Genomic DNA, 26,486 nt, shown 5'->3' on the forward strand with positions numbered 1-26,486 from the left:
CTCTGGGGAGGACACACTGCAGAAGCACATGTAGGGGGAGAGCAGAGTTAGGAGGACATGGCTGGCCAACCACATCCAGGAGGGCTGTCACTAGAAAGATATCCGGACGCAGAGGGATTGGCCCATCGTCTCTGGAACAGAGCGTTCTGTGCCTCGCACAGAGCATAGGAGCCCAGGGACAGTGCGGCGTGTTTGGCTGTGGGCTCAGGAGCAACCCCCGTGGGAAAGGAGGGGTCGTTCCACCGACCTGGAGCAATCAGACCGTAAGTCTGAACGTGACAGTCCGTGGAGAGTAGCTGTCGGGGCTAAGGGCGCCAAGCCAGACACACAGAATGCCTCAGAGCCAAAGGTCGCATCACGGACCAATATTTCTGTAAGTACATCTAAAAGGAATTTTCTAGGAGAGGGAAATGTGACAAAAACTAAGATTATACAAAAATACCGGCCCCGACTTTTTATTATTAAATACCACAGACATAATGTCACTCCATCAAACTGCTATAAAAGTTTCCCATTTCTGTGCTTGTGCTTATCTTGTTGTGGGCGATAAGTTTGTGTCCACTGGTCACAGACTCCACTTGGCACAGTGCTGGGGATGAGGCCCTGTTTTTAGGTGTCTGGGGGACCTCAGGGAAGTGGGAAGCACGTCTCCTGAGTGGATGGATCCTGGGACCTGCCTGCCTGCTCCCAGGACTGGAGCACCAGCTCCCCACGAGCTCACCGGTAAACAAGATTGTTTCGGAGTGGTGGGCACCACGGGGTGCCCTGGGTGGGGTGACCCAGCAGGAGACTGCGTGGCTGGGATTCACGTAAAGGGAATGAGCTCTGCTTGTTCAAGGAAGAGCCAGGAGGGGCTTCTAGATGGGGGTTGGGGAGTAGAGTTTGGCTCACGGAGAGGATGGATTCTGATGAGCTGCTCCTCAAGGAGGCACGCATTTCCTGTCAGTGAGTGAGGCCCTGTCCCTGGAAGACTTTAAGCATAGCAAGGCCGAGGTGACTGGAGCCAGGGGCCCTGCCTGGAGAGGGGCCTGAGCTGTGTCCCCCAAGGCCCAGCCGGGGGCACTCTAGGGGCTGTGAGGCCGAGACCCAGACTTGGGGCAGAAAGTGGCCCGGTATTCAGATGCTGTTATTTATTCCAAGCTGTGATGGAAATAGAGCAGCTTCCGTACCCTCCGCTACCCCTGTGCCTGTCCCCAGGCCTCGCCAAGGCTCCAGTGGGGATAGAATCAGTAGCACTTGTGCAAGTGACATGTTGTTTGTCTTCCAGCTTATGAGAAGCCTCTGAGTTATCTCAAGTTTTGCCTAAAACAACATTTTTCTCCATTTCTTTAAAAAAAAACACACACACACACACACACACACACAGCAGAAGAAAAGAGATTATCTTATTTTATACAATATGCCATCAGCCAGGGAGCAGAACACCAGCAACACTTGAGGGTTGCATAGCAACTGGCTTTTCAATTGATTTTTTTTTTTTTTTGAGAAGGCACCAAAGCTACTGAACTGTTCTCATTTTAAATATTTCCTAAGAAGATGAAAATCAAAGCAAATGGAAATCAGAGACTTGGGGACAATCAAAGAACATAAGGTATCTTGTTGTGAAAGACCAGGTCAAGACAAAATATGGAATGCTCTTCGAAATTTTTCAGCGTTGGAGGAGAAGGGTCTGAGAAATTCTGACTGTGAGTCTCTTGGTGGAAGGCAAGAGAAGAGAATGCTGGGGCAGGGCTTAGTGATCAAGGGCCCAGTGCCACCATCTGCTTACTGCATGTCCTGGGCCATTGCCTACCTGCTCTGGACCTCCGCTTCCCTGATTGTGTGAGGGGCAGTGTAGGGGATTCAGAACACCCCAGGGACAGCCCGTGGTTTCCCCAGAGTCTGGGTCCCAACCCCCAATCAGATGGGGGCCAGGCATGGTGTCCAGCACCCCCACCACCCCCAGTCATTGTGGCCCACCTCCTGAGCCAGACTCTCCAGGGTCCAGAGAAGAACAGGAAGCATTAGGGCCAGATGTGCCCCATAGGCTTGAGCTGGGAAGGTTCATGTGAAGAATCCTGAGCTGGCTTTCTCTGGGAATAGCTTCCCAGCCTCTGGGAGGATGTCTGGAATGTTCCTTGATGATATGGGAGTCCTGAGCAGAGAAATAAGGATCACGCCTTCCAGCCCTCTCTGGTGTTGGGGTTGCAGATGCCTGTCATGAGTTTGGAGCTCCAGGCACCTCCTTGCACGCCGGAGCTGCCCGGAGAAGACCCCCAGCCTCGCTGGAGCCCGTGCTGCACCCAGCCGGGGGCTTGGTGTTAATTCCAGCCCTGTTGATCCTTGTGGGACCTTCAGTGAGCTATTTACTCTCACTGAGCCTTAGTGTCCCCTGTAAGGGGAGCGCACAATAGCAATGACAACAGGAACAAGGGTATTCATGCAAGTCACAGCCTGCAGTGCCCTTGCCCTGGTGAGCAGGGTTTGTGGTCTGATATGTGACCTCACTCACTTCACCCTCACAGCAGCTCTCTGGGGCAATCACCATGTCACCCCCACCTGCCGGGACAGGTGAGTGGCCTACCGAGGTCACACAGCGGTGAGCAGCTTTGCTCAGGGGAGGCTGGGCTGGGGGGTTATTCCACAGGCTGGGGAATAGAGCTCCGGACTCTGGCTATGCTCCCCTTAGGGGTCTCCCATGCCAGTGGTTCCCCACAGAGGGCATTTTGCTGCCCCCCCCACCCTGGGGATGCTCATGGCATGTAGCAGGTAGAGGCTGGGATGGTGCACAGCATCCTTCAGTGCACAGGACAGTCCCCACTGCAGAGAATTACCTGGCCCCAAGGGCCAGCAGCGCCAAGGCTGAGAATTGAGCTCTGCTTTCTTGAACCCAGCAGATCTGGACTCCACTCTGTGCACTCTGTCCTGTTTTGTGCATCTTTGGGAGGGCGGATTGGGCGGGAGACCCTCTGGGGTCATGGCAGTTGAGAAGGCGCAGGTGGGCTTCAGCTGGATCCACGGGACATGAGCCAAGGGGCAGAGACAAAGAGCATTGTGGGTGCTGATCGCCATGGACAGAAGCGCCTGAGCTCCCAGCTCGGCGCTGCAGTTGTGCTCACTTTGCAGATGGGAAGCCCAGGACAGTGAGGTAACTTGTCCAAGAACACAGGGCAGATGACAGATGAGCAGGCCTCCAACCCCAGGGCCCTGAGCTGCCCAGGTGAGCCCCACCTGTCACTTGCAGGTGCCCTGGTGAGCAGGGTTTGTGGTCTGAGGGGCTCCCTGATATGCCCCCAAGCCTGCAGAGCCTCCAGGCTGCTGGTCCCACTTTTCTCCTGTCTCCTTGACTGAAGGAGGTAAGAGCATAAATATTGTAATTCAGCTCGTTCTGAAGCAAACAATGGAAATGTCAGAAAGCAGTGATTAGAACAGAACTTTCTGCTCAGGTCTTAACTGATTTGTTTAATGTGGGGCCACAGAGGCTATCAGGGGCTTCCGTGGTCCCCCTTGAACCGGTGCCCTGGCGTCTCAGAGCAACGCCCTGGGATCCAGGCGTCCCACCGGCTGAGGCCCCGCGCTGCCGTTCCTGCGGCAGCAGCGCCACCTGGTGGCCACCTCGGCTCTCGCCCTTCCTTTCCTGTCCCGCCTGCCTAGGGGAGATGGCCCTGCAGACAGAACACCTTCAGAGGTGGCGTGGCTTCCAGGCCCACCTCTCCACCTCTTTCTAGCGGTAGGACTTGGGGTGAGTTACTTCAGTTGTCTGAGACACGGTTTCTCATCCGGAGAATAGGTCCATAACAGCATCTATATCTTAAGGCAGTTATACATTTTAAATTAGATGATACGTGTGAACGCAGAGCCCACAGCTACCACCCAGCCCCAGGGTGCGTAAATGCCCTGTGTACTGTAAAAACAGCTCCATGCACTATGGACAGCTGGCACCCTTGGCTCCCTCGGGAGGAGGGAGGCTGGTCTGTGAGATCCCGGCTGGTTCTGGGGCCACCCCCTTGCTGGGCCTGGGGTGCTGCCCCCTGGAACACCATGGCCCTGTGTGCAGTCCCCAGCCCAGCACAGCTGGGAACAGGCAGAGAAGGCAATGCAGAGAGGAGCAGATAGACGACTTTGGGGCCAGTAGGATGCAGATGACTCCAGTGAGCTGGGTGTGAGAATCTTAACTGCAATAGCAACTCTCTCAGCCTCTCTCCATCACTTCTGAAGGAGAAATGGACACGTCTCCTGTCCTCGCTCAGATGAGGACTACAGCTCATGTGCTGTGTGATACACAGCAAAGGCACAGGATGGAGGGGTCTGAGGGCTGTGGATGTGGGCCGGGTGGCAGAGGAGTATGGGGAGATCCCACTAGAGCCCAAGTGACCCTCGTGGGTGCCCAGACCTCCCTCCTGGGCCCTCTGCCTGGACATCTCTGTCTGTGAGGAGCCCTTAAAGGCAGGCGGAACCTATGGGAAGGCTGGCAGCTCTCAGGAAGTAAGAGAAGTAGGTAGAGGAAAAGCTGAGCCTGGGGAGCTGGCTTCTGCCTAGAAGCTCGTGGGTGGTTGTTTGGAAGCTGCCACTAGGCAAGCCTGCTTCAGCTGTTTTTTCGTTCTTTTGAACCTCAGTTCTACTGACTTAACTTGAGTCCCAGGCTGGATCTGGACTGTTCCCCCAGGAGCTGCACCCCGAGAAGCAGGAGACCTCCCCAGAGGAAAACTGCTGAACTTTTACCTAGGAAACAAGCTGGGCCCAAAAGGATGATCCCTGGCCTGTGTCCCGGCGTGCTGCAGACCCCACCTTTCCCTGCGAGGGTGTGGTCCTCTCCCCATGCCTCCTCTGCAAGCCCCACTGCCAGAAACCATCCTCCCTCTCCTACCAGCCGACACCTCTCTTGCTCACCTCCTGCCACCCCGTGGTTCTGACTCTGCTGACATTACACCAGACAACACCCCCATCCATCTCAGCAACTGTCCCCCTCCCCTGCCCCTCCCTCCTCACTGACTCAGAGAGCTCTTTCTAAAATGCACATGCGTCTGGCGCCTGCCACAGAGCACAAGGCACCCTGCACCCTCCTGAGCCCTCCAGACCCTATGAGGATCCCAGCCCTTAGCTCCTTGGTGGCCATCTGAGATGAGTCAGATCCTTGAGAAAGTTGGGACATGAGCAGAGAAATAGGAAGTACAAGCAGCTCTGCACCTTGGATGCCGGAACACTGACATCACCCTCCTCCTCCATGTCTCAGGGTCCTGTCTAGGCTGCAGGTTCCCAGGGCCCAGCGCCTGGCCATTGTTTTCTGTGACCTGCCTCCCCAGGGCCACCTCGTCCTGGTGTAGCCCCTCCAAGTCCTTCTCTCTGCCCCTCCCCTTGGGGAGTCTCCTCAGAACCCAAAAGCCAGGAGGGGGTCCCAGACAACTTCTGCTCTGGACCCTGCAGCGCAACCCCCCAAGGGGCTGGAGAACAGAAGTGGCAGGCTGTTTCTTGGAGTGGAGGAAGGAAGACAAGGCAAGAGCAAAACGCAAATCAATATTTCCATAAATTATCCTGCCGCAGCAGTGAGATCATGGTGGCTGCTGAGAGGGACTGGGAACCTGGGCTGAACCCAGGAGCCTGGTGTCTGGGAGGCAAGAGGTGCTCGACAGTGTGCCAGTGTCGGGTCCAGCCTGCTAAGGCCTTTTTTCCAGGGTTCTCAATCTGGTGACCTGAGAGATGTGTTTTCTTTTGTCCACAGAACTTATTTTAACTTGCGTCAGTGTTTTCCAGGAGGTACACTTCTTTGTAAAATGTGAACATTGGCCTGAGAAGTCAGATCCGGCAGCCCTGGGCTCTGTCCTTGCATGCCATGCCGATGGGGCTGGCTCTGAGTGTTGTTGCCCCTTCAGCTGGGCGTGGGCTCCTTGGTTGGCCACAGTCCTCGCCACTCCTTATCCCCCCCAACTTCTTTACCATAACAGGGAAGTACTCTTCTGTAACCTTACCCCTTCTGAACTGGCAAATAAAAGACAGACTCGTTTTTCTTAGAACCAACCTGCCTCACTGACTTACATCACTGGCCTTGGCCTGTGGGCATTTGGGTTTGCAACACCCACCCAGCACTTCCCACGAGCCCACCCCCTGAACAGTCAGGACTCTCTCTGAGCCCCCAGCTTGTTTGTTCTCACCCTGTTTCAGCCTTTGGCTCTGTCCCCAACTCCATGGCCTTATTGCTGCTCTCTGGCCCTGACACAGTGTGTCTTTCTGACTGGGCTCTTGACTCTTTGACAAAGATGTGACCAGGGCTTCCCTGGTGGCACAGTGGTTGAGAGTCCGCCTGCCAATGCAGGGGACACGGGTTCGTGCCCCGGTCCGGGAAGATCCCACATGCCGCGGAGCGGCTGGGCCCGTGAGCCATGGCCGCTGAGCCTGCGCGTCCGGAGCCTGTGCTCCACAACGGGAGAGGCCACGGCAGTGAGAGGCCCACGTACCGCAAAAAAAAAAAAAAAAAAAAAAAAAGATGTGACCAGAGCTTCTCTCCCACTGGTGTTGGACATACCAGCTGGACCCTGGAGAACAGCCACTGGCTTTCCTTCGCCAGCCAGTGCCCTTGACTGGGCTTTTCCCATGATTCTCCAGGGAGGAAGTCCCCTTCTCATGCTCTTTCAGCTGCAAGGGACAATGACACAACTCAAATTGACTTTCATGGGAGGAATTTCCTGACACACAATATATGAGACACATATCTGCTGCAGACAGCTTCTAGAATGGCCCCTGGTGAGCCCACATCTTGGTATTCACTCCCCGGTGTGGTCCCCTCCCTGTGGGTCTGGGAAGGACTGAGATTTGCATCTAAATGGACTGAGACTTCTGTCTTGGATGTGCACTGTCCTGCCATCTCTTGGGTCACTCGTGCTGGGGGAAGCAAGCTGCCCCGTGTGACTGCTCTGTGGTGAGGTCCATGTGCCCGTGAGGAACTGGATCCTGCCAGTAACCATGTGAGTGAATGTGGGAGCGGGTCTTCCCCAGGGGAGCCTTCAGATGAGATTGCAGCCCCAGTCTCAGCTGCCAGCGCTCTCATGGGAGACCTTGAGCCAGAAGATCCCACTGGATTGCCTTTGGATTCCTAACCCAGAAACCATGAGATAAGTGTTTGAGGTTTTTCAGACCGTAAAGTTTGGAAGTCACTCATTTTGTGGCAATAGATAACAAACAGGCCTGGGGTAGGCTGGCCTCAGGCCTGGGGGAGCCAGGTGGTTGTATGAAGTTACCAGGAATTGACCTCTCTCCACCCCAGGCCCCACTCTATCTATGCTGGCTTCTTCCTCCCCTGGGGTCTCCTACCCTGGTGGCAGCTCCAGGCTCACAGTCTCACACCTTTCCAACTCCTTGGCCCCAACCATCCTTTGCTGGGAAGGTGCAGGGTGGGGTTGGCTGGGCCTGAGCCCTCCCACCCCTGAGCCTGGGGTCAGACCCAGATTAACAAAGGGGATATTTTACCAAAGGGGGACTGGGCTGCTGTTGTCAGAAGAGCCCAGGCAAAAGTAGCTGCAATCTACCAGGGGAACAATCCCCTGATGTTTGGGCTGAGAGACATGGCCCTGAGGGAAACAAGGCCCTTTTGTTGGAGATGGACTAACAAGGCTCTGAACTGCGTTTTGGGCTTTGTGGAGCAGGGGGAGTCCCACTCCAGTGGGGGCTCTGCGGCCATCCTTGATCAAGTGGTCATCAGTGGACTTTGTGATCACCCTCTGATCAGGACTTGGGCTGGGAGTCTGAAGCCCAGTGGGGTCCATACTCAAGCACCAAATCAGATCCTCCCATGAAGGTCCCTTCCTTCTCATTCCACCCAAAGGTCCTTCCCTAGAAAGGAGAGTCTTTCACTCACTTCCTCCTCCGGAGCTGTGGCCTCTCAAGGTTTTCTGAAGGCAGTGATCACCTGGCAGGGTCTTGAGCTGACCTGCTTGGATGAAATTTAGATGCCACATCCCCTTCCTTTGCCCTTTCTGTGTCAGGCGGGGTGGGCCGTGTTGTGCTGCAGGAACAAACAAGCTCCATGTCCCCTGCAGTTTACAACAGCAAAGATTGATTTCCCGCTCACACTTGTATGTTCATTGTGAATTGACAGAGGACTCTGGTCTCATTGTCACTCAAGGCTTAGGTGACAGAGCAGCTACCACCTCAACATGCTGGTTCTCATGCCAGCAAGGAGAGATCTCTGGAGGCGCTCATGTGGGCAATTAAGTGCTTGGACCGGGAAGAGACACATGTCACTTTTACTCACAGCTAATTGGCCAGAGCTCGTCGCGTGCTTCTCCGAATCACAAGGCGGGCAGGAGTGTACCTCCCTTTCCCCTTTCCAGCATCCTCTGGGCTGTCCACATCTGTGCCAATGCCCAACAGTTCCTGGCCACCAGACCTCTCGCTCCAGTCTATGACTGACTTCATCAGGACTCAACTACATCTTTTTTTTCTTTTCTTTTTTAAAAAACTTTATTTATTTTATTTTATTTATTTTTGGCTGTGTTGGGTCTTTGTTGCTGTGCGCGGGCTTTCTCTAGTTGTGGTGAGCGGGGGCTACTCTTCGTTGAGGCACACGGGCTTCTCATTGCGGTGGCTTCTCTTGTTGCGGAGCACGGGCTGTAGGTGTGTGGGCTTCACTAGTTGTGGCATGTGGGCTCAGTAGTTGTGGCTCTCAGGCTCTAGAGCGCAGGCTCAGTAGTTGTGGCGCATGGGCTTAATTGCTCTGCGGCATGTGGAATCTTCCCAGACCAGGGCTCAAACCTGTGTCCCCTGCATTGGCAGGCGGATTCTTAACCACTGCACCACCAGGGAAGTCCCTCAACTATATCTTATTAAAACAAGTAATCTCATCTCTCAGGAGCAATTTGTTCTGTGCTTAGGACTTGGGAACTGGTCTGCCATCTTGTAAGCCATTGACTTGGGTAACTCACGAGATGCCTGGCAATGACTAGTCCTCCCTGGCCTTGAATTGTTCTTCCTTCTTCTGCAACATGCTGGCTTACTAACAATACCCTGTATCTTACTCTCTGCTACTTATACACAAAAAGAGAAATATGTGGCTATGCTTGATGGATATATTTATGCAAGAGAAGAGACAAAACACCTGCTTACGTGTCTACCAAAGAATGCATAGTTCTACTTTATGGACAGATGTATCCTTAAAGTGGAAAAGAACAGGCCCAGTACTCTCTGCCTAGAGGGAACCACTTTGATGGTGGGAGTATGTGGTGAGAGCAGAAACTGGAATGTCTGCTGTGAGGATTGTGGAGAGAAAAGGGATGAGTGCAACTTATAGGAGACTTGATTTTGAGATGATACAGTGTATGTTTTATTTGTGGAGGAAGTTTAGGGCAGTGGATTGAATATAAACTTTGGTTTCAGGCTTCCTAGCTGTGTGACCTGGGGCAAGTTACTTGACCTCTCTGAGCCTCAGTTTCTTGCCTCTTCGGGTGGTTGTGAAGACTGAATGAGAGAGTGAATGCCAGTGCCATGGTGCAGATCAGGCTGCAGTGCTGCCAGTCCAGCAGCCAGCCTTGGCTAGTAGGTATGTGTCATGACACAAAATGGAATGTGGTTGCTCCCAGTGGCTTCCTGTCCGTGGCTCCTGAGGGAATTATCCCTGTGCTCCTCTTCCTTATGTGGCTCCTTTGCTGTATCTGCTGCAGGGTTTTTCCCTCCCTTGTGTTGTTTTCTGCAAATAGCTTCTATCAAGGGGAAGGCACAGGGTTCCTTTCCCCTTCTCTGGGCTTGTAGCCATACTGGGAGTTCTGTCTCCCCTGTCCTGGAGCCTGCCAGAATGTAAGCTCTTCAGGGTGACCGAGGTTCATTGCATTTGCCTCCTGGCCAGGGGCCGAATAGGATGCAGGGGCCCTGGAGGTGGGGGTGGGCTGAATGGACTCTTTGAGGCTTTAGACGGCCTCAGAGCTTGGCTCCCACGTCTCACCTGAAATTGTGCAGTGACTTTGTGTGGAAACTCGTGCAGGTATGTGGAAAGGCCGGGGAGCCTTTCCATCCACTCAGGAGAATGGAGCCAAGTGAGAGGGGGTCTTGAGAAGGGACTGGGCTTAGCGCCACCTGGCCCAGGTTCCCGGTAGATGGGGTCTGCTCAGCTCCCATCAGGACCACCAGACGCCAAGCACTCTGTTTGTCTCTCCTGCCCCTGCAGTCCCTGAGCCTCATTGAGATTGGGAACCCCTCTCAGAGTCTGGAGAACGTTTGCCGCTGGGCCTACCTCCAGCAGAAGCCAGACTCCAAGCACGATGAGTACCACGATCATGCCATATTCCTCACACGGCAGGACTTCGGGCCTTCAGGCATGCAAGGTGAGCCCCTGGCCCCGCGAGGGCCCCCTGGCAACCTTGGCCTGGGCTGGGAAGGGTGTCTGGGCAAGGGGGCCTGTGTCGAGGGGGAAGGGTAAGTGCTAGTGACCTCCTAGCTCTTGCAAACCACCAGGAACTCTGAACTTTCCCCCAGGAAACTGCATCTCCGGGAGAAACAGGAAGGATCAAAGGTAGTGAAATGGGCATAGTCTGGGGCTGGCAGCCTCAGACCAGACAGGATCTGAGGCTGGGTTTCAGAGTTTTTTGCTTCCTCCAGCTTTCACAAAACAAATTTGAATAAGTTTTCAATCTTTAAAAGTTAAGAAACTTTACTTAAAAATTCAAACTATGTAAAACTGACAGATCTAAAAGAAAAAATTGAAGGTCTACAATCATCGTTGAAGATTTTCACATATAGCAAGGCTGCACACCACACCGTGATGGAGCTCTTGCAGTGAATGTTGAGTGAAATAAGCCAGTCAGAGAAGACGATATACTTATGATTCCATTTATTTCAGGTTTGGAAGTGAGCAAAACTAATCTGTGGTGTTAACAGTCAGGAGAGTGGTCAGGAGGGAGGGAGTCGCTGTTGGAAGAGAGAAGAGGCTTCTGCAGGGTGGGGACAGTTTTATTTCTTGATCAGGGAGGTGGCTACACAGGTGTGATCACTTTGTGATAATTCACTAGTTGTGTCCTTAGGATTTGTGCATTCTTATGGCATATATTATACTTCAAAAGAAAGAGCTTTAATGACCTATATAAAAATGTATATTCAGGGGAGTGGACCCTCTTTCACCTCACAACCATCCTCTACAGATAGTCATTTTTATTAGTTTCTAGCTGATCATTCCAGTGATCCTTTTTATAAAAATAAGTATATTTATCTGATGTAGGTGCCGATTCCTTCCAGCACGTTCTTCCATGACTTATTTCATATGCACCGCTCTGCTCTCTTAACCTGCAGCTTCTCTCTGCCAACCACTTGTCATATTCACGTAAATAGAAAGACTTCTTAAGTGACCCCTGATCACAGCTAGGATTAGTTCATGTTAACAGAACACCTCTGAGGCACTACTGTTGCCCCCTTTGCCGCGCAGATCAGCACCACAGTGGGAAGCAGGTGGGAACAGAGGGTGTGACCCCAGATCCCACCAAGCACAGAGTACGGCTCCTGGTTGGTGTGGGTGCCTCTCCACTGGGAGGGGGCTGCTAGCTCCCCTTCAAGCCCTACACCAGTATGGCCAGCTGACAGACAGAGCACCCTGTCTGCCCTTGATCCAAGTGAGAGCTCTAATAGGGAGGCGAATTGTTCCATAGGAGGGAAACCAATACAACCTTTGTATTAAGTGACCTCATTCTTCATTTAAAAATGTGAAAGGACAGCCAAGGATTACCAGACATGAAAAAAACGATAGGATGAAAAGGATGGCCCAAGATGCAAAATAAAATTATAAAACTGACGCCGGAGGAAACAGATAATTTAAAGAAGGGAAAAGCACAGTTTATAAAGTAATATCCCCAGAATGAGGAACTACATCTGTAAACCCAGAACAGGTTGCAAGGAAGAATCAGAGAACAAAGGGTTTTCATTAAATTAAACATTTGATGGTGTCGACTAAAAAATTAAATGCCCAACCTAAAAGTTGAGTCACAGAAATTTTTAGGACTTCAAGCTCGGGAGGCAGCATCTCAAGTAACCCTGAGAGAACTGCTTCGAGGGGGCGAGAGGGGAGCTAGGATATACAGGAGTTCTGCAACAAAGGGCAGGTAATAGGAACAAAAGATTACTGTTAATTAAAGAATACTAGAAACCTCAAGTTAAGGAATTTACTGCTTTTCTGTGTATGGGAAAATGCAAGAGTCTGGGCTCACTGACGTCATTCCTTAGATATGCACCTCAGCCATCTGGGGCCAGTATCCTGTGTTTGCATATCCAGAGTTTCCTCAGGGCTCCCTGTGGGGATTGGCTGCAGTCTGATGGCTGCTAGATGGCAGGTATTCTTTGCCTCAGGGTTCACCAGCTCACTGGTGGTGGTGGCTGCAGTCGCTGATTACTGTGACATTCTTTGTGGCAGGCAATATTCCATTTCTCAGTGGGTAAAATAGAAAATTCAAAAGCTGAAATAAAAAGTCAATGGATCCAAAAAGATTAAAATATGAGAGAAAAGCTGATGTAGAGGCTCAATCCAGGAAATACAATGTCTATCTAAAAAGATTTCCAGAAAGAAAATAACAGCAGAATAAAATAAGAGGGGAGGATATAAAGAAAAAAATACAGATACATTTTCAAGTCTTCAGATCCTAAAGGTTCATGTAATGCTAATGTAGGTGAATGAGAAATACTCATACCGAGGCACATATTCATGTGCAAGCTTTGCATGCAAAGGACAGAGAAGACCACAAAGGTTTGCTCTGGCACTGACTGGAGAACAATCATCTCAAAATCTACAGAGCAAAAAATGCTTTACGACATAGATTTTCCTGTTTATTAGAAGGGAAAAAGACAATATGAGGCTTTTACAGACAAGTCTATAACCAGCACTCCCCATCATGCTTCCTTCCCTTCTGTGCTTTTCTCTGGGAGCACGTTGCCTGGGACCTCCCTGTGGGGTCTCAGAAGAGTGAGACTGAGTCGGGGGTGTTGACTTAAAAAAGAATATATGCACAGCGTGAGAGTTGCGAGTTAAGTTTTATTGGGGGCAAAATGAGGACTGCAGCCCGGGAGAAAGCATTTCAGAAAACTCTGAGAAACTTGCTCCAAGGAGGTGAGGGGAGGAGCTAGGATATATAGGAGTTTTGCAGCAAAGAGCAGGTAATTGGGAACGTCAAAAGATTGTTGTTAAATAAAGAGAACCAGGTATCTCAAGGTAAGGAATTTCGTGCTTTTCTATGTATGGGAAGATGCAAGAGTCTGGGCTCACTGAAGTCATTCCTTCGATATGCACCTCAGCTATCTGGGGCCAGTATTTTCACATCCTGAGTTTCCTCAGAGCTCACCGAAGGGAGTGGCTGCAGTCTGATGGCTGCTAGACGGCAAGTATTCTTTTCAGGCCCGAGTTTCCTCACGGCTCACAGTTTCCTCAGAGCTCACCGAAGGGAGTGGCTGCAGTCTGATGGCTGCTAGATGGCAGGTATTCTTTTCAGCCCTGAGTTTCCTCAGGCCTCACCAGCTCACGTTGGAGGGCTGCAATTATTGGTGACTGTGACATCCTTTGTTTATCGATATGGCAGGAAATATTCCATTTATAAATATTCCATTTATCAGAGGACAGGCTGGCTTCTCACTTGGTGGGCCTCTAGGACGCCCAGGCTTCTAAACAGAGGCCCCCTCTGGCACACAAAGCTCTGTATGTACCTCTGTATCTTGTCCAGGGGCAAGTGGCTAGGCCCTGTTCTCTGGATTTCCTCCGATTGGGGTGGGGTCATCATGTCCTCCCATCACCCTCCCCCTCCCCGTGGGTGGGACTGTTGTCCTGTAAGGCTTCCCTGGGGACATCTTTTTTTTTTTTTTTTTTTTTTTTTTTTTTTTGCGGTACACGGGCCTCTCATCGTTGTGGCCTCTCCCGTTGCGGAGCACAGGCTCCGGACGCGCAGGCTCAGCGGCCATGGCTCACGGGCCCAGCCGCTCCGCGGCATGTGGGATCTTCCCGGACCGGGGCACGAACCCGCGTCCCCTGCATCGGCAGGCGGACTCTCAACCACTGCGCCACCAGGGAAGCCCCCCTGGGGACATCTTAAGACACCCCGTGATCAGGCTCAGCCTAGTCAAGGGGGGTCATTCTTCCACGGACCAGCCATGCCACAGGGAGGCCTTCCTGGCCTTCCTGCCTGGGTGGTTCAGGCTCATTCCTCAGCCCTGTCCTCATTCCCTGTCAGGCTCCATTCCCAACTGCTTCTTTGGACCACACACTGTAACTGGGCTGGCAAAACCAACTGTGTCTCCTCACTGTTACCTGTGAATTCAGTGGCTCTTCAGAAGCCCTTGAATGGGTGGGGTGGGCCCACAGGGCTGCTGGAGGGCCCTTGGCATCTCCTGTCGGGGGTTGGCCTGCTGCAGCTGCCCCACCCACTCGCTATCCCCATTCTCCACCTCGCCCGGGACAGACCCCTGGACCCCTCAGCAGGAATGTGGCTCATAATCTCCTCAGTCAGAGTGCAGAGTTGCCGGGCCAAGGGCTCCGAGGGCTCCGAGGGCCCCGTCGTCTGTGGCTGGTCTGCCCCCCAATCCACGCAGCCAGTCCCCTCTGCATGACTCAGCAGGGCAGCGTAGCACCTTGGCTGTCCTTGCCTGACTCTGCCCCTGAACAGCTCAGGGCCACCCTCACTGTAGCCTTCTGTGCACTATGGAAATCCATCCAGTTGAGGACCCAGAGAAGGACCTATGGACCACGAGGGAGCCAGGGAAGGTCCCGAGGGAGTGGGCTCAGGGTACGGTGCCGGGCACCGGGGCCAGGGTTCCTGCAGCACCAGGAGCAGGTGTGGAGACAATGTGCTACCCAGGGGCCAGAAGGCCACTCAGCCAAGCGGGGGGAGGAACGTGGGAGGTGGCCTGAAAGGGAATAGCGGGAAGGAGGTGGCAGAAAGTCTTAGCAGGTGAGACCTGGGCTCGGGAAACTGAGCTTGCTGCGGTGTGGCCACAGACGGGCAGGGCCGAGGCCTGCTGCCCTGGGGGAGGGGACAGGTGGTCTCCTGAGCCATGCCAGCCACGGGGGCAGTTGGCTCTGCTCATTTGCTCTGGGGGTGTTGGGGTCAGGGCCCCCAGATTTGGGCAGGGCTGTGAGCCTGGGACCTGGAGCCACCCTTTGTCCCCTTCCAGGCTATGCTCCTGTCACTGGGATGTGCCACCCTGTCCGCAGCTGCACCCTGAACCACGAGGACGGCTTCTCCTCAGCGTTCGTGGTGGCCCATGAGACTGGCCACGTGTAAGTGGACTCACCATCCTTGTTGTCTGAGGAAGGTCGGGGTTCAAAGGGCCCCACTTCTCCTCTGTGCCCTGAGAGGGACAGGCCCTGTATGAAAAGCCCTTGGGATGTGATGTCCTGCCCCCGTGCTGCACAGGACAAGCTGGAGGCCCACTTTCTGCTGAAGGCCCCAGGCAGGAGCTGGGGGCTTTCCACCCATTATGTCCTTCAAGCACCTGGGCGGGGTGGGTGGGGTCTTCTAACCCCATTTTACAGATGTGTAACTGAGGCTCTGAGGGAGCCTTCCCCAGGAGCAGAGAGCTGGAGTTGGGGAAGCTACTCCACCTGGGTGTGCATGCTGCTGGGTGTGTAGAGAGGGCTGTGGATGCCTCTGCCTCCACTGCATTCTCATGTAACAGTGCTCTGCCTTGGGGACAGGATACCTGAGGGGGCTGCTGCTGGATGCTGTCACCTCAGAGTGCCCCTGACTTTAAAGTTAGCTGGTAGAAAATGGGTACCAACTTGCTCAGGGCAGACCAAGCCAACTAAGGTGCGGGGGGGCAGCTCGGGAAGGTTAGGGGTGCCCTCTGAGCATCAGGGTGGGGTGGAGCTGACAGGTGAGTGCGGCCAGGTGAGGGTGCAGTGAGGCTGCCTTGTCTTCCCGCACAGGCTGGGCATGGAGCACGATGGGCAGGGCAACCGCTGCGGTGATGAGGTACGGTTGGGCAGCATCATGGCGCCCCTGGTGCAAGCAGCCTTCCACCGCTTCCACTGGTCCCGCTGCAGCCAGCAGGAGCTGAGCCGCTACCTGCAGTGAGTACCACCTGTGTCTCCCAAGGACGAACCCGAAGTACCGGACTCAGCGCCTCCAGCCTGAGGTGCAGGGAAGGGGAGAGGGGGACAGCGGTACAGGACAGGGGGGATCGCATTGTTGGGGGCTAGGTTTTGGATGGAAAGTGGTTATGACAGCTGCACCTTTAATGGACGCCTGGTCCTGGGTAGCTTATGCCAAAGAAAACAGGTGCGGCAGGGATACTGAGGCAGCACAGCCTAGGGCTGGGGTGTGCAGGCAGGCCCACCCCTGAGGCTCCATGAGGGGCTTCAGCTGCCTCCTGGGCTGGATGGCCAGTCCTGTTGAAGGCAGCTTGTGGCACCCATGTGTCCCCTCACAGCTCCTATGACTGCCTGCGGGATGACCCCTTCACCCACGACTGGCCAGCGCTGCCCCAGCTCCCGGGGCTGCACTACTCCATGAACGAACAGTGCCGCTTTGACTTCGGCCTTGGCTACATGATGTGTACCGCGGTGAGTGTCGGAGCCCACGACACCTCCAAGGGCTGGGCGGGGGGAGTCTGCCCCAGATCGGCCTGGCTTCCTGGGAGGCGGCTGGTGTTGGGTGGCTCCCTGACACAGGGTGGAGCAGCCCTCCAAAACAGCAGCCTCTCCCTCCATACCCACTGCTCTTTCCCCAGTCGGCACGCAGTGCCCTCCTGGCTGGTCCAGACATGGCTTTAGGAGGGATTGAGGAAGTGGAGTGTTCAGCAGGTGAACAACGGGTGCTCATGGGACCCTGCAATGACCGCCCCTCCTGCTTGGGACAGAGGAAGGCCACCAGGCCTTCATGCCAAGCACACTTGTGCCCAGCTTTCTGTCCAGGCTCCATGAGAGGTGCAGCCACCAAGGTCTGGAGGCTGGGGAGGCCAAGCAGCCTGCAAAGATGTGAAGCACCGTGCTGTCTGCTCGAGGTCCTCACAGCCCCAGAATCACACAGAGCTCAGGGCACCACACAGGCCTGTCATGGGTGGACAAGTCATTTCTGGCTCTGCAGCTGTGCAAGAGGACCCTGGGCGACAGGGCGGCACCCCTGGAAGGTCCCTGAAGTGGGAGGTGGCCTGGCTAGCTGCTGGTGCTCTCTTCCAGTTCCGGACCTTTGACCCTTGCAAGCAGCTGTGGTGCAGCCACCCTGACAACCCCTACTTTTGCAAGACGAAGAAGGGGCCTCCCCTGGATGGGACCATGTGTGCACCTGGCAAGGTGAGTTGGGGCAGAGGCCAGCACTGTGACATGCACAGATCTCCAGGGACAGGCCCCGTAGGGCCCTCGGAGTAGGGCCAGGGGTCTTCTCAGGGACCCCTTCCTCATTTCTAACAACCCCGCACTCCACAGCTTCTGCCCCGTGCACTCTTTCTTCTATGGCAGGGAACCTGGTGTCTCAGAGCTCCTCAATGTGCTTCAAGCCCCACTGCAGGAATCCCCTCCTCTGAGGACCAGTTGCAGGGTTCCAGCAGCCTCCCATCTCCCCCTGCACACTGTGGGTGACTGGGTCACCTCATCTTGAGGCCAATATTGGCCAAAATTCTGGTGACCACGGGATCGTGAGGCCCAGCATCAGGCTTGGCCTTTCTATCCTCTGGCACCTTGGTGTTTGGTCCCTGGTGGGCAGACTTGTCCCTGGAGGTAGCTGGATGGCCACCCACCAGCGCCTGCCTGCTGCCCCAGGCCCTCTTCCCACCTTCCCACCTCCTACTTCCAAAGCAGCAGAACAAAGGGCTTCTCCCTCCAGCCCAAACTCCAGGCCTGATTCTCATTAGTTCAGATGAAATCACACTCCCACTCCTTGGCCAAGCACTTGCTAGGGAGCTGGCTTATGCAGATGAGCCTAAGCCTAGCCCAGGAGGATTCAGCCCAGGGAAGACACGCAGACCCAGCAGCATCCAGTGGGGCCCAGGAGAGGACTCCAGCACATGTCCCCCTGAGTCAGGTCTAGAAAGGCACCCAAACCACCTGAGCCTGAGGTTTCTACACTGCAGGTCTTAAATTCTGCTTTATTTTAGAAGCCCTGGCAGAGCTTCCTAAAGATATGGATTTCCAGGTCCACCCTGAAGATTTTGGTTTGGGATGAGGACTAAGAATTGTTTTGTTTGGTTCTTTATTTGTAAAATTATGGTAAAATTCACATAACTTAAAATTCATCACTTGAACCACTTTCAGTGGCTTTTAGTACATTCATAATGTTGTGCAACCATCACCACTATCTAGTTTCCAAAACTTTTCATCACGCCAAAAAGAGACTTCATTAAGCAGTGACTCCCCATTTCTCTCCTCTCTCCAGCTCCTGGCAACCACTAATCTGCTTTCTCTGTCTATGGGTTTGCTTATTTTGGAATTTCATATAGGTGGAATGATATAATATGTGCCTTTTGTGTCTGGCCTTTTTCACTTAGCATAATAACTTCAAGGTTTATCTGTGTGGTAGCAGGTATCAGTGCTTCATTCCTGTTTATGGCCAAATAACATTCCACTGTATGGATATACCACATTTGCTTATCGTTTGATGGACATTTGGGTTTTTTTCCACCTCTTGGTATTTGTGAATAGTGCTGCTAATGAACATTCACACGTATGTTTCTGTTAGAAGATGTGGGAAACGGTATTTTTAAGAGGCGCCTCGGGTGATTTAGCTGTGCCCCTAGACTTAATGAACTGTCAGAAGTTGGAAATGAAACGTTGTTAGTAATACTCCAGGGACTTAGTAATGCCAGAACTGACTCCGTAGCCCTGCTCCCCACAGGACCTTGAGGGAGGGAACGGGGCCCCAAAACATTTGCCATAACCCCAGTGGGGAGCCCAGTAAGTGCTAAACTGGAGAATGAGACTAGCTCAGCATGGCCTCCTTGCCCAGTCTGCCCCTCCAAGTCCAGCCCTGGGTGGAGAGAAAGAGTGGGAGCAGACCCTGCACAGTGTGCTCGCCCAGGGGTGTGTGTGGCTGGCCTTCACCCACAGGACCACTGACCACTACAAAGTGTGGGCCAAAGAGTGCCTGACCGCCAGCTGATTGGCCCACTTCTCCTGGGTGGGGGGTGGGAGTGGGCATGGGGTCTGGTGAGGAAGGTGGGCAGATGTGGCCAAAGTACCCTTTCTCACAGAAAGCACTGACTCGGTGACGACCTTTCACTCTTTTTGGTGGTAGGACGCTTAGTTCATTTAGCCCAGTAAAAACCCCATCATTTTATGTATTACAAAACAATCTTGTGCTGATTGAGCCGGTGGAGCTGGGGCTTAACTCAGCCTGCCCTCGTTCACAAGGAGCATAGGTAGAAAGCTGACCTAGGTGAGGGATTCCTGGTGTGTGTGTGGAGTGGGGCTGGAGGGGCAAAGGGAGAGAGGAGGAGGGGAAGGGCACCTCCCGGGGGCCTATCAGAATCCTCTGCCTCTATGAGTTACTTATTGCAATGTAATCTTATATTTGGAAAGCCATCATCCTTTGTCTCTCCCTTTCCTGCAAGAACAGCCACAGGGCCCAGGAGAGAGGAGAGGCAGAAGGGAGAAGGGGGAAAGTCTAGGCAGGTTGGAGAAATAGCAGGTCATCTCAGGGACCCTCCATCACTGGATTATATCCCTGCTTACTCACAGTTTCCTACACCCACCATTTCCCAGAGACGGAACAATGTATCTATATTCCATCCGCAGAGATGACCTGGAGGGAAGGGGCAAGACTACAGATGAGCCAACTCCACTGCCTGCCCCTCAGTTTGATGGCTTTTTCATTGTCTGCCTGGGTTCCCACAATGGGGTGGGAAGGGTGCAGAGTGCATGTGTTGGTGAGATCAAGTGGAGAGGATGGACGGTGAGGAATGAGGGCCAGTGGGCACACAGCTTTCCCATGGAATCAGGAGTTTGGGGCAGGCGTGTGCGGCTGAGAGGGGAGAGGTGAGCTTGTTGCTCTTGCACGTAGACGTGGGCAGTGGACCTGAGGCTTAGGCTGATTAGTCACCTCAGCTTCATATGCATCCATCCATCCATGTGTCAGGCCCCCTCTGCTCCGTCAGACCTTGCTGTCGGTGGGGGTTGGCCACGAATGTGACGAGGCAGCCATGACATGGTGGCGAGGAACGGGATGGGGAGGGACCTGTCGGGAGCTCAGAGAGGCTTCCTGGTCAGTGAGCCCAGCCAAATCCCGAAGGGCGGAGAGAAGTGGGGCCAGTGCTCCAGGCGGGGGGACCTCATTGGGTGGAAGCATGGTGAGGATGGCTGGGGAGGGTGGATGAGAGGAGCATGATGTTTTAAAATATAATGTATTCGTAAAAAAGTTGAGGTACAGTAGGGCCAACAGATCAAGACAATTGCCATTGAAAAGATAGTTTGTTCCTCACAAATTCCAAAGGGAGGGGCCACACCACACCGTGGCAGGGGGACAAGGGGGGGCTGTGGGGCACACAGGGAAGCATTAGGATCGGTTGGAGAGCAGAGGGCGGCAGGAACTGCAGTTTCTGCAGAAAGGAATGGCAAGGCAAGGTAAGCAGGCTTAGGATTGGCTGGTGTGAATCATTTCAGTGGGCTCTGGGGCATAGGGGCTGCCCCTAGTTGTCTGGTACCTGACTGGCCCTGGAGTGATTAGGATGGAGGATGGTGGCCTGGAATTTAGGAGCCCTGATGAAGGAGGTGGCTCTGTGTGCTCTGGATTGATTGGTTTGCACTTGAAAATTGCACTTGTGGATGAGTTGTTTACTATTTCTAGGAACTGGCTAACCCTGGGAGGGACAGTCCCCCCAGGGTCAGCAAGGCCCAGAAGTCAAAGCATCAGAATCCAGAAAACAAAAGACCTGATTAACACACATGGCTCCGCAGGAGACTGGGTGATGGTGGGAGAGAGGGAAGGACTGATTGAACTGATGATGGCTGTTCCTGAGCCTGCTTCATGACCTGCCCTGTCCAGGGTGCTGGGGACATGGCTCAGATCTGCTCTCGGACAGGTGCGCCCTGTGGCCACACAGTGTATGCCCTGGATACCCTGGCGGCAGGGTCAGGCCAAGCACCTGGAGGGTCCCTCCAGGTGCCTCTATCCTGCAGGCCGGGCTTGTGGGCTCACCTTGCCCTCCTTGCCTGAGCCAGGGTCAGGGTCATGGGCGGGGTGCAGATCCAGCTGGGTCAGGATGGCTCCTGCGTCAGTGTGTCTTGGCAGGGAAGAGTCTTTCATGTGTCTCACATTCACCAGCAGTATCTTGGGGAAGCAACGCCCACCCTAAGTTTTCATGAATTCAGAAGGACTGTTTCAGAAACATGTGCCACGGTGCTTATCCGGAGGGCAGAGGCCCTGTGATGCCCCATGTTTTGCTGCATAGTCGAGAACTGGTAGGCAGGCCTAGCAACAGGGACAGCCCACGGTCTGGGCATGGGAGTTTAAGCCCTGGGTCCCTCCCTCCCTCCTCACTGTGTGACCTTGAGCCATCCTTTACCCCTCGGGTGAGCCACCTAAGTGTCCAACTCAGTTATCCTCACATCCCAGGCTCCTGGCACATGGTACCAGCTTGTGACATGCTGGCGGGTGGAGAACGGAAACCCAAGATCACAGTGGTTCAGAAATGCTAAATGTGCACTTCCTGAAAAGAACAGTCTGCCTTGCAGGCTTTCAGACCAACCTGGCAGTGTTCCCAGCCCTGCTTAGGTGCACCAGCGCTCTCCGTGGTACTTATCCTGAGAGGCAGCCCTGGTCAGGATTGTCCACGGGTACGTGCGGGCTCTGAACTCACTCATGACATGTGACTTTGTGCTTTTAAATGTTTAAACCTCTCTATTGGATGAAATATTTGTAGGCATTTAAACATATGTTTGTAAAGCATTTTAATAATATTAAACATGTTTCTTTTATAATAACACTGAGGCATCAGAGTATAAAATTGTTCATTTGGGATAATTGCACTCTTAAAAGAGTGAAAATGCTCATAGTCATCCAGGAGGAAATAAACCAAATATTAGAGGGGCAGCTTCTGAGTGGTGGAATTAAGGGTGATGTTCCTGTGTATCGGCTTTGCCTTGTTTTCATATTTTCTACAGTGCGCGTGTGTTGCCTCTGTGCATTTGGTTGGACCCCAGTCTGTGGAGGAAGTGATCCATCACACCATGGGCCTGTGGAGTGTCCTGAGTTGTCCCATGCCCAGCTCCCTATTTATTTGTTCAGTGGGGACAGGGGGACCACTATGTGGCCTCCTCCATCCCCCTGGCCCTTGGTTCCCATGCCCACCAGTGATTTAGAGGCTGGACCCCGTCACAACCTTCAGAGGTGCCAGGACCCTTCCCATCCTCTTTGTCTTAGTCAACGGGGGCTGCTATAACAAAAAGCCAGAGACTAGGGTGGCTTAAACAACAGGCACTTATTCCTTACAGTTCTGGAGGCTGGAAATCCGAGATCAGGGTGTCGGCACGGTCGGATTCTGGTGAGGGTTGCAGACTGCCATCTTCTCTCCCTGTCCTCACATTTTGGAGAGGGAAATCATCTCTCTCTTGTCTTCTTTTAAAGGCACAAAGCTCATTCATGAGGGCTCCACCCTAATCACCTCCCAAAGGTGCCCCATTCTAATACCATCACGTTGGGGTTAGGCTTCAACATGTGAATTTTGGGGCACACAAATATTCAGTCCACAGCATTCCCCTGCCTGGGCCCTCCTCCTTTCCTACCAGCCCTCCCCTTGCTCTACCAGCTGAGGGGGACACTAGCAAGCATTTCTGTGGGTCTTTCCCTTCCCTGGTTGAGTGAGGGGAGCTCTGTGGTGAGAGCTGAGGTAACTGTGGCCCGGGAAGGATGTGAACAGCATCACTGGTGACCTGGAGCCAGGCCTGCCGGACCCCAGGTAGCTCATGACTGTGCTTGTTGGCCATGTGCCCGGGTGCCCAGTCCGGTGGCGGTGGAGCCCTTGATCACTTGCCTAGAGCCCTGGAAGAAGAATCCAGGGAGTGGCAGCCTCTGCAGAGCCTCCCGTGGGCTCAGACTGGTGCAAAGGCAGGCCTGGGAGTGCTTCAGCTTGTTGGGAGGAGTGAGAGGCCTGTGTAAGGAAGAAGAGGCAAGGTGGGCTCCCAAGCAGAGATGTGCACAAATCTAGGAAGACAAGAGCCGAGAACCGGGAGGGATACATGGGAGCAACGCGGGCATGGAGACGGGAGCTTGGCTGCCCTGGAAATGGGCTCTGAGACAGAGATCTGATGGCAAGGTGTTTCCTGAGGAGCATGCTCAGTATCAACACCTGCAGAGAGAGAGAGTCATTGAACAGTGGTGTGGTCACAACGTAGGTTCAGCCTACCCTGCCCGGAGCTCCGGGCTGGCCTTTCAGAGTTGTTCCCCACCTTGACCTCTGGCCATGGCTGTCCCCAGGAAAAGGGCATGACTCCAGCCTAGGCAGCTGTCTTTGGCTAAGGGCATTTCCTATAAAGGGACTCAACTGTCAGCCATGAGCAACAAGCAGCTCTCCACAGCTGGGGGAGTGAGTGTCTCTGTTCTGCAGGGGGATCCCTGCATTACTCCAGGGTTGGGGAAGGAAATGGAGCTAGGGCTTCTTTCGAAGAGGAGCTCCCAAAGACAGTGTGGTCTGTTCAGAGAGCAGTCAGCGCTCCGGTGCCTGGTGTGGCAGTGGGGGATGGAGCAGGGTTGGTGTGTAGGAGCCAGGCCACAGGGCTAGTCTAAATCCTGCAGCAGTGGGGAACCCCAGAAGGTTTTGAGAAGGGAACAGAGATGGGTTTACCATGAAGCTGACGATGTATAAGCTTCGGGGCCCCATACTTGCATAAGGCCCTTCCAGGGCCCTGGGACAGGCCTCACAATGTGTTCACATGGTCATATATTTTCACTGACCATAATCAGTTAGGATCACTCCTTCTTCCCCTCTGATACACTTCTCCTGTTGACATTAGAGGGGCCGTGGGTGCTTTGTGGCTTTGGCTAAGGATAAATTGGATTTGGGGTATATTTATTGGTTTATTTACATGGTTTTTAGTACCTTATGTGTACGGTTAGGTTGTTGTTTCTACCCAGGTGTAAGAATAGCTACTAGAAATACTCTTACTGCCTCTGTGCCAACTCACCCAGGGTTGTTGCAGAATATGTGCTGTGTTCAGCACAGTCTCCTCAATTGATTGGAGAAAAGGGGCCTCACATATACTAGAGGTTGTGATTACTTCTATCTTTGCAAGAGTTTGTTTTCTTTTGGGGTTTGTCTTATAGATGGGGCACTAACACAGATCCAACTTGGATACTTCTTTGGAAATGCTAAGTTTAATAAGATGGTTCGCTTATTTAAAAACTGTCCAGACCTCCAAACATACACAATACAAAACACAAGGGGCACTAAAAATAATTTTCAAAGTCCAGGAGAGAAACCTGAATGCAGATGGGATGCAAAAAGTTTATTCAAAATGTTGATAAAGCTGTTACTAGTTTAACTGCAATTTTGAAAGTTGTTTCAGAATGCTTCAATAAAGTAAGGGAGAAACGACAGACTTCTGATTCAGATATATGTATAAAGATACCTTCTTTTACCATTTTCAAATATATTTATTAAAGAAAATTCAGATAAAAATCAGTGGAAAATAAATAAAAGTTTAAAATGAGTAAAGAAATCAGTAGCAATAAATCTGACTTCAAAAATTTAATTATAACGAAAAAAGTTTTCAGATCTAACTAAAGCAGTCATTCATTAGGAGGAAGAGATAAATATCAAAGAGAAATAAGTAACAGGCTCTTGAAACGTTTGACAATGCAGTTAATGAAGAGGAGGGAATCAGATGAACACATTGGAAAAGCATTTAAACTTCTTTCTGATTTTGACATGAAATGTTGACAACATCAAAGGCAATGTAAAGCTCAGAATATTGCCCCTACAATAAGAATGTTGACAGCAACAGTTACTGAGTTGCTAATCCAAAAAGCATTTTAAATCAGGCTCTGACCAAGAAAACCTGAAATACCCTGAAATCCATATCCGGAAGCACACTGGATGGCAAATTTGATCATCTACATGTTCACATAACATCACCAATAACTTCTCTAAATTACTGAAAATTAAAAAATATTTCGCTCAACCTTCTACAGCAGGCTAGAGCACACATACCAACTCCACCTGCCACCTGTTTTATTTTCCCCTAACAGTTTCATTAAGATGTGACTCACATTTAATTTCACCCATTTAAAATGTACAAGTCAATGGTTTTCAGTATATTCACAGAGTTGTACAGCCATCACAGCAATCAAATTTTAGAACATTTTTGTCACTCCAAAGAGAAGCCCCGTAACCATTAGTAGTCACTCCGATTCATCCCCCCACCCCCTTAATCCTCGGCAATCACTAATCTACTTTCTGTCTCCTTAGATTTGCCTCTTCTGAACATTTCATACAAATGGAATTGTACAAGGTGCATCCTTCTGTGACTGGCTTCATTCAGTTAGCATAATGTTTTCATGGTTCATCCAGGTTGTATTATGTGTCAGTACTTTATTCCTTTTTGTTGCTCTATAATAATTCATTGTATACATATACTGTTTTTTATTTATCCATTTATTAGTTGATGGACATTTGAGCTGCTACCTCTTTTCAGCTATTATGAGAAATGCTGCTATGAACATTCGTGTACAAGTTATTGCGTGGATGTATCATTTTTCTTGAAAATGTGTCTAGGAGTGGAATTGTTGGCTCTTATAGTAACTCTATTTTTAACATTTTGAGAAACTGCCAAACTCGTTCCCAAAGCAGCTGTACCTTTTTACATTCCTACTATCAATTTCTCCACATCCTCACCAAAACTTATTACCTGTGTTTTTATTATAACCATCCCAGTGGATGTGGAGTGTTATCTCATTGTGGTTTTGAGCACCTTTTCATGGGCTTAATGGCAACTTGTATATATCCTTTTTGGATAAATGTCTATTCATTATCCTTTGCTTATTTTTTAATTGAGGTATCTTTTTATTATCAAGTTATAATCATTCTTTATACATTCTGGGTACAAATCCCTTATCAGACTGCTCAGATATATGGTTTGCAAATATTTTCTCCCATTACATGGGTTGTCTTTTCACTTTCATGATTGTATCATTTGATGTACAAAAGCTTTTAACTTTGGTGAAGTCCAATTTAGATATTCTTTCTTTTGTCACTCGTGTTTTGGTGTTGTAACTAAGAAACCATTGCCATTAGGTCAAGAAGATGTATGTATTCCTGCTCTTGCATTTGGATCTATGATCCATTTTCAGTTAATATTTGTGTAAGGTGTGAGGAAGGAGTCCAGCATTATTCTTTTGCATGTGAATATCCAGTTGTCTCAGCACCATTTGTTGAAGAGGCTATTCTTTTTCCATTGAATCACTTGGTACCTTTGTTAAAAATCAGTTGATCATATGTAAAGGTTCTTTTAGGGACTCTGCATTCTGTTCCATGAATAATTTTGTCTGTCCTTATGGCAGGGCCACACTGTCTTGATTATTTTAGTTTTTTTTTTTTTTTTAACATCTTTATTGGAGTATAACTGTTTTACAATA

General features: G+C 51.8%; 1 protein-coding gene across 1 annotated transcript in view; it reads left to right on the plus strand.

The window, feature by feature from the left end:
• ADAMTS2 (ADAM metallopeptidase with thrombospondin type 1 motif 2) overlaps positions 1-26,486 on the plus strand; it is a 241,542-nt gene that overhangs the window by 178,568 nt on the left and 36,488 nt on the right. Inside the window, exons 6-10 of the mRNA XM_024116347.2 lie at positions 10,130-10,286; positions 15,100-15,205; positions 15,854-15,997; positions 16,357-16,489; positions 17,105-17,218. Coding sequence (XP_023972115.1) covers positions 10,130-10,286; positions 15,100-15,205; positions 15,854-15,997; positions 16,357-16,489; positions 17,105-17,218 — 654 coding nt within the window. The remainder of the gene's footprint in view (positions 1-10,129; positions 10,287-15,099; positions 15,206-15,853; positions 15,998-16,356; positions 16,490-17,104; positions 17,219-26,486) is intronic.

The sequence above is a fragment of the Physeter macrocephalus genome, chromosome 2 (genome assembly GCF_002837175.3).
Source record: "Physeter macrocephalus isolate SW-GA chromosome 2, ASM283717v5, whole genome shotgun sequence".
Classification (NCBI taxonomy): Eukaryota; Metazoa; Chordata; class Mammalia; order Artiodactyla; family Physeteridae; genus Physeter; species Physeter macrocephalus.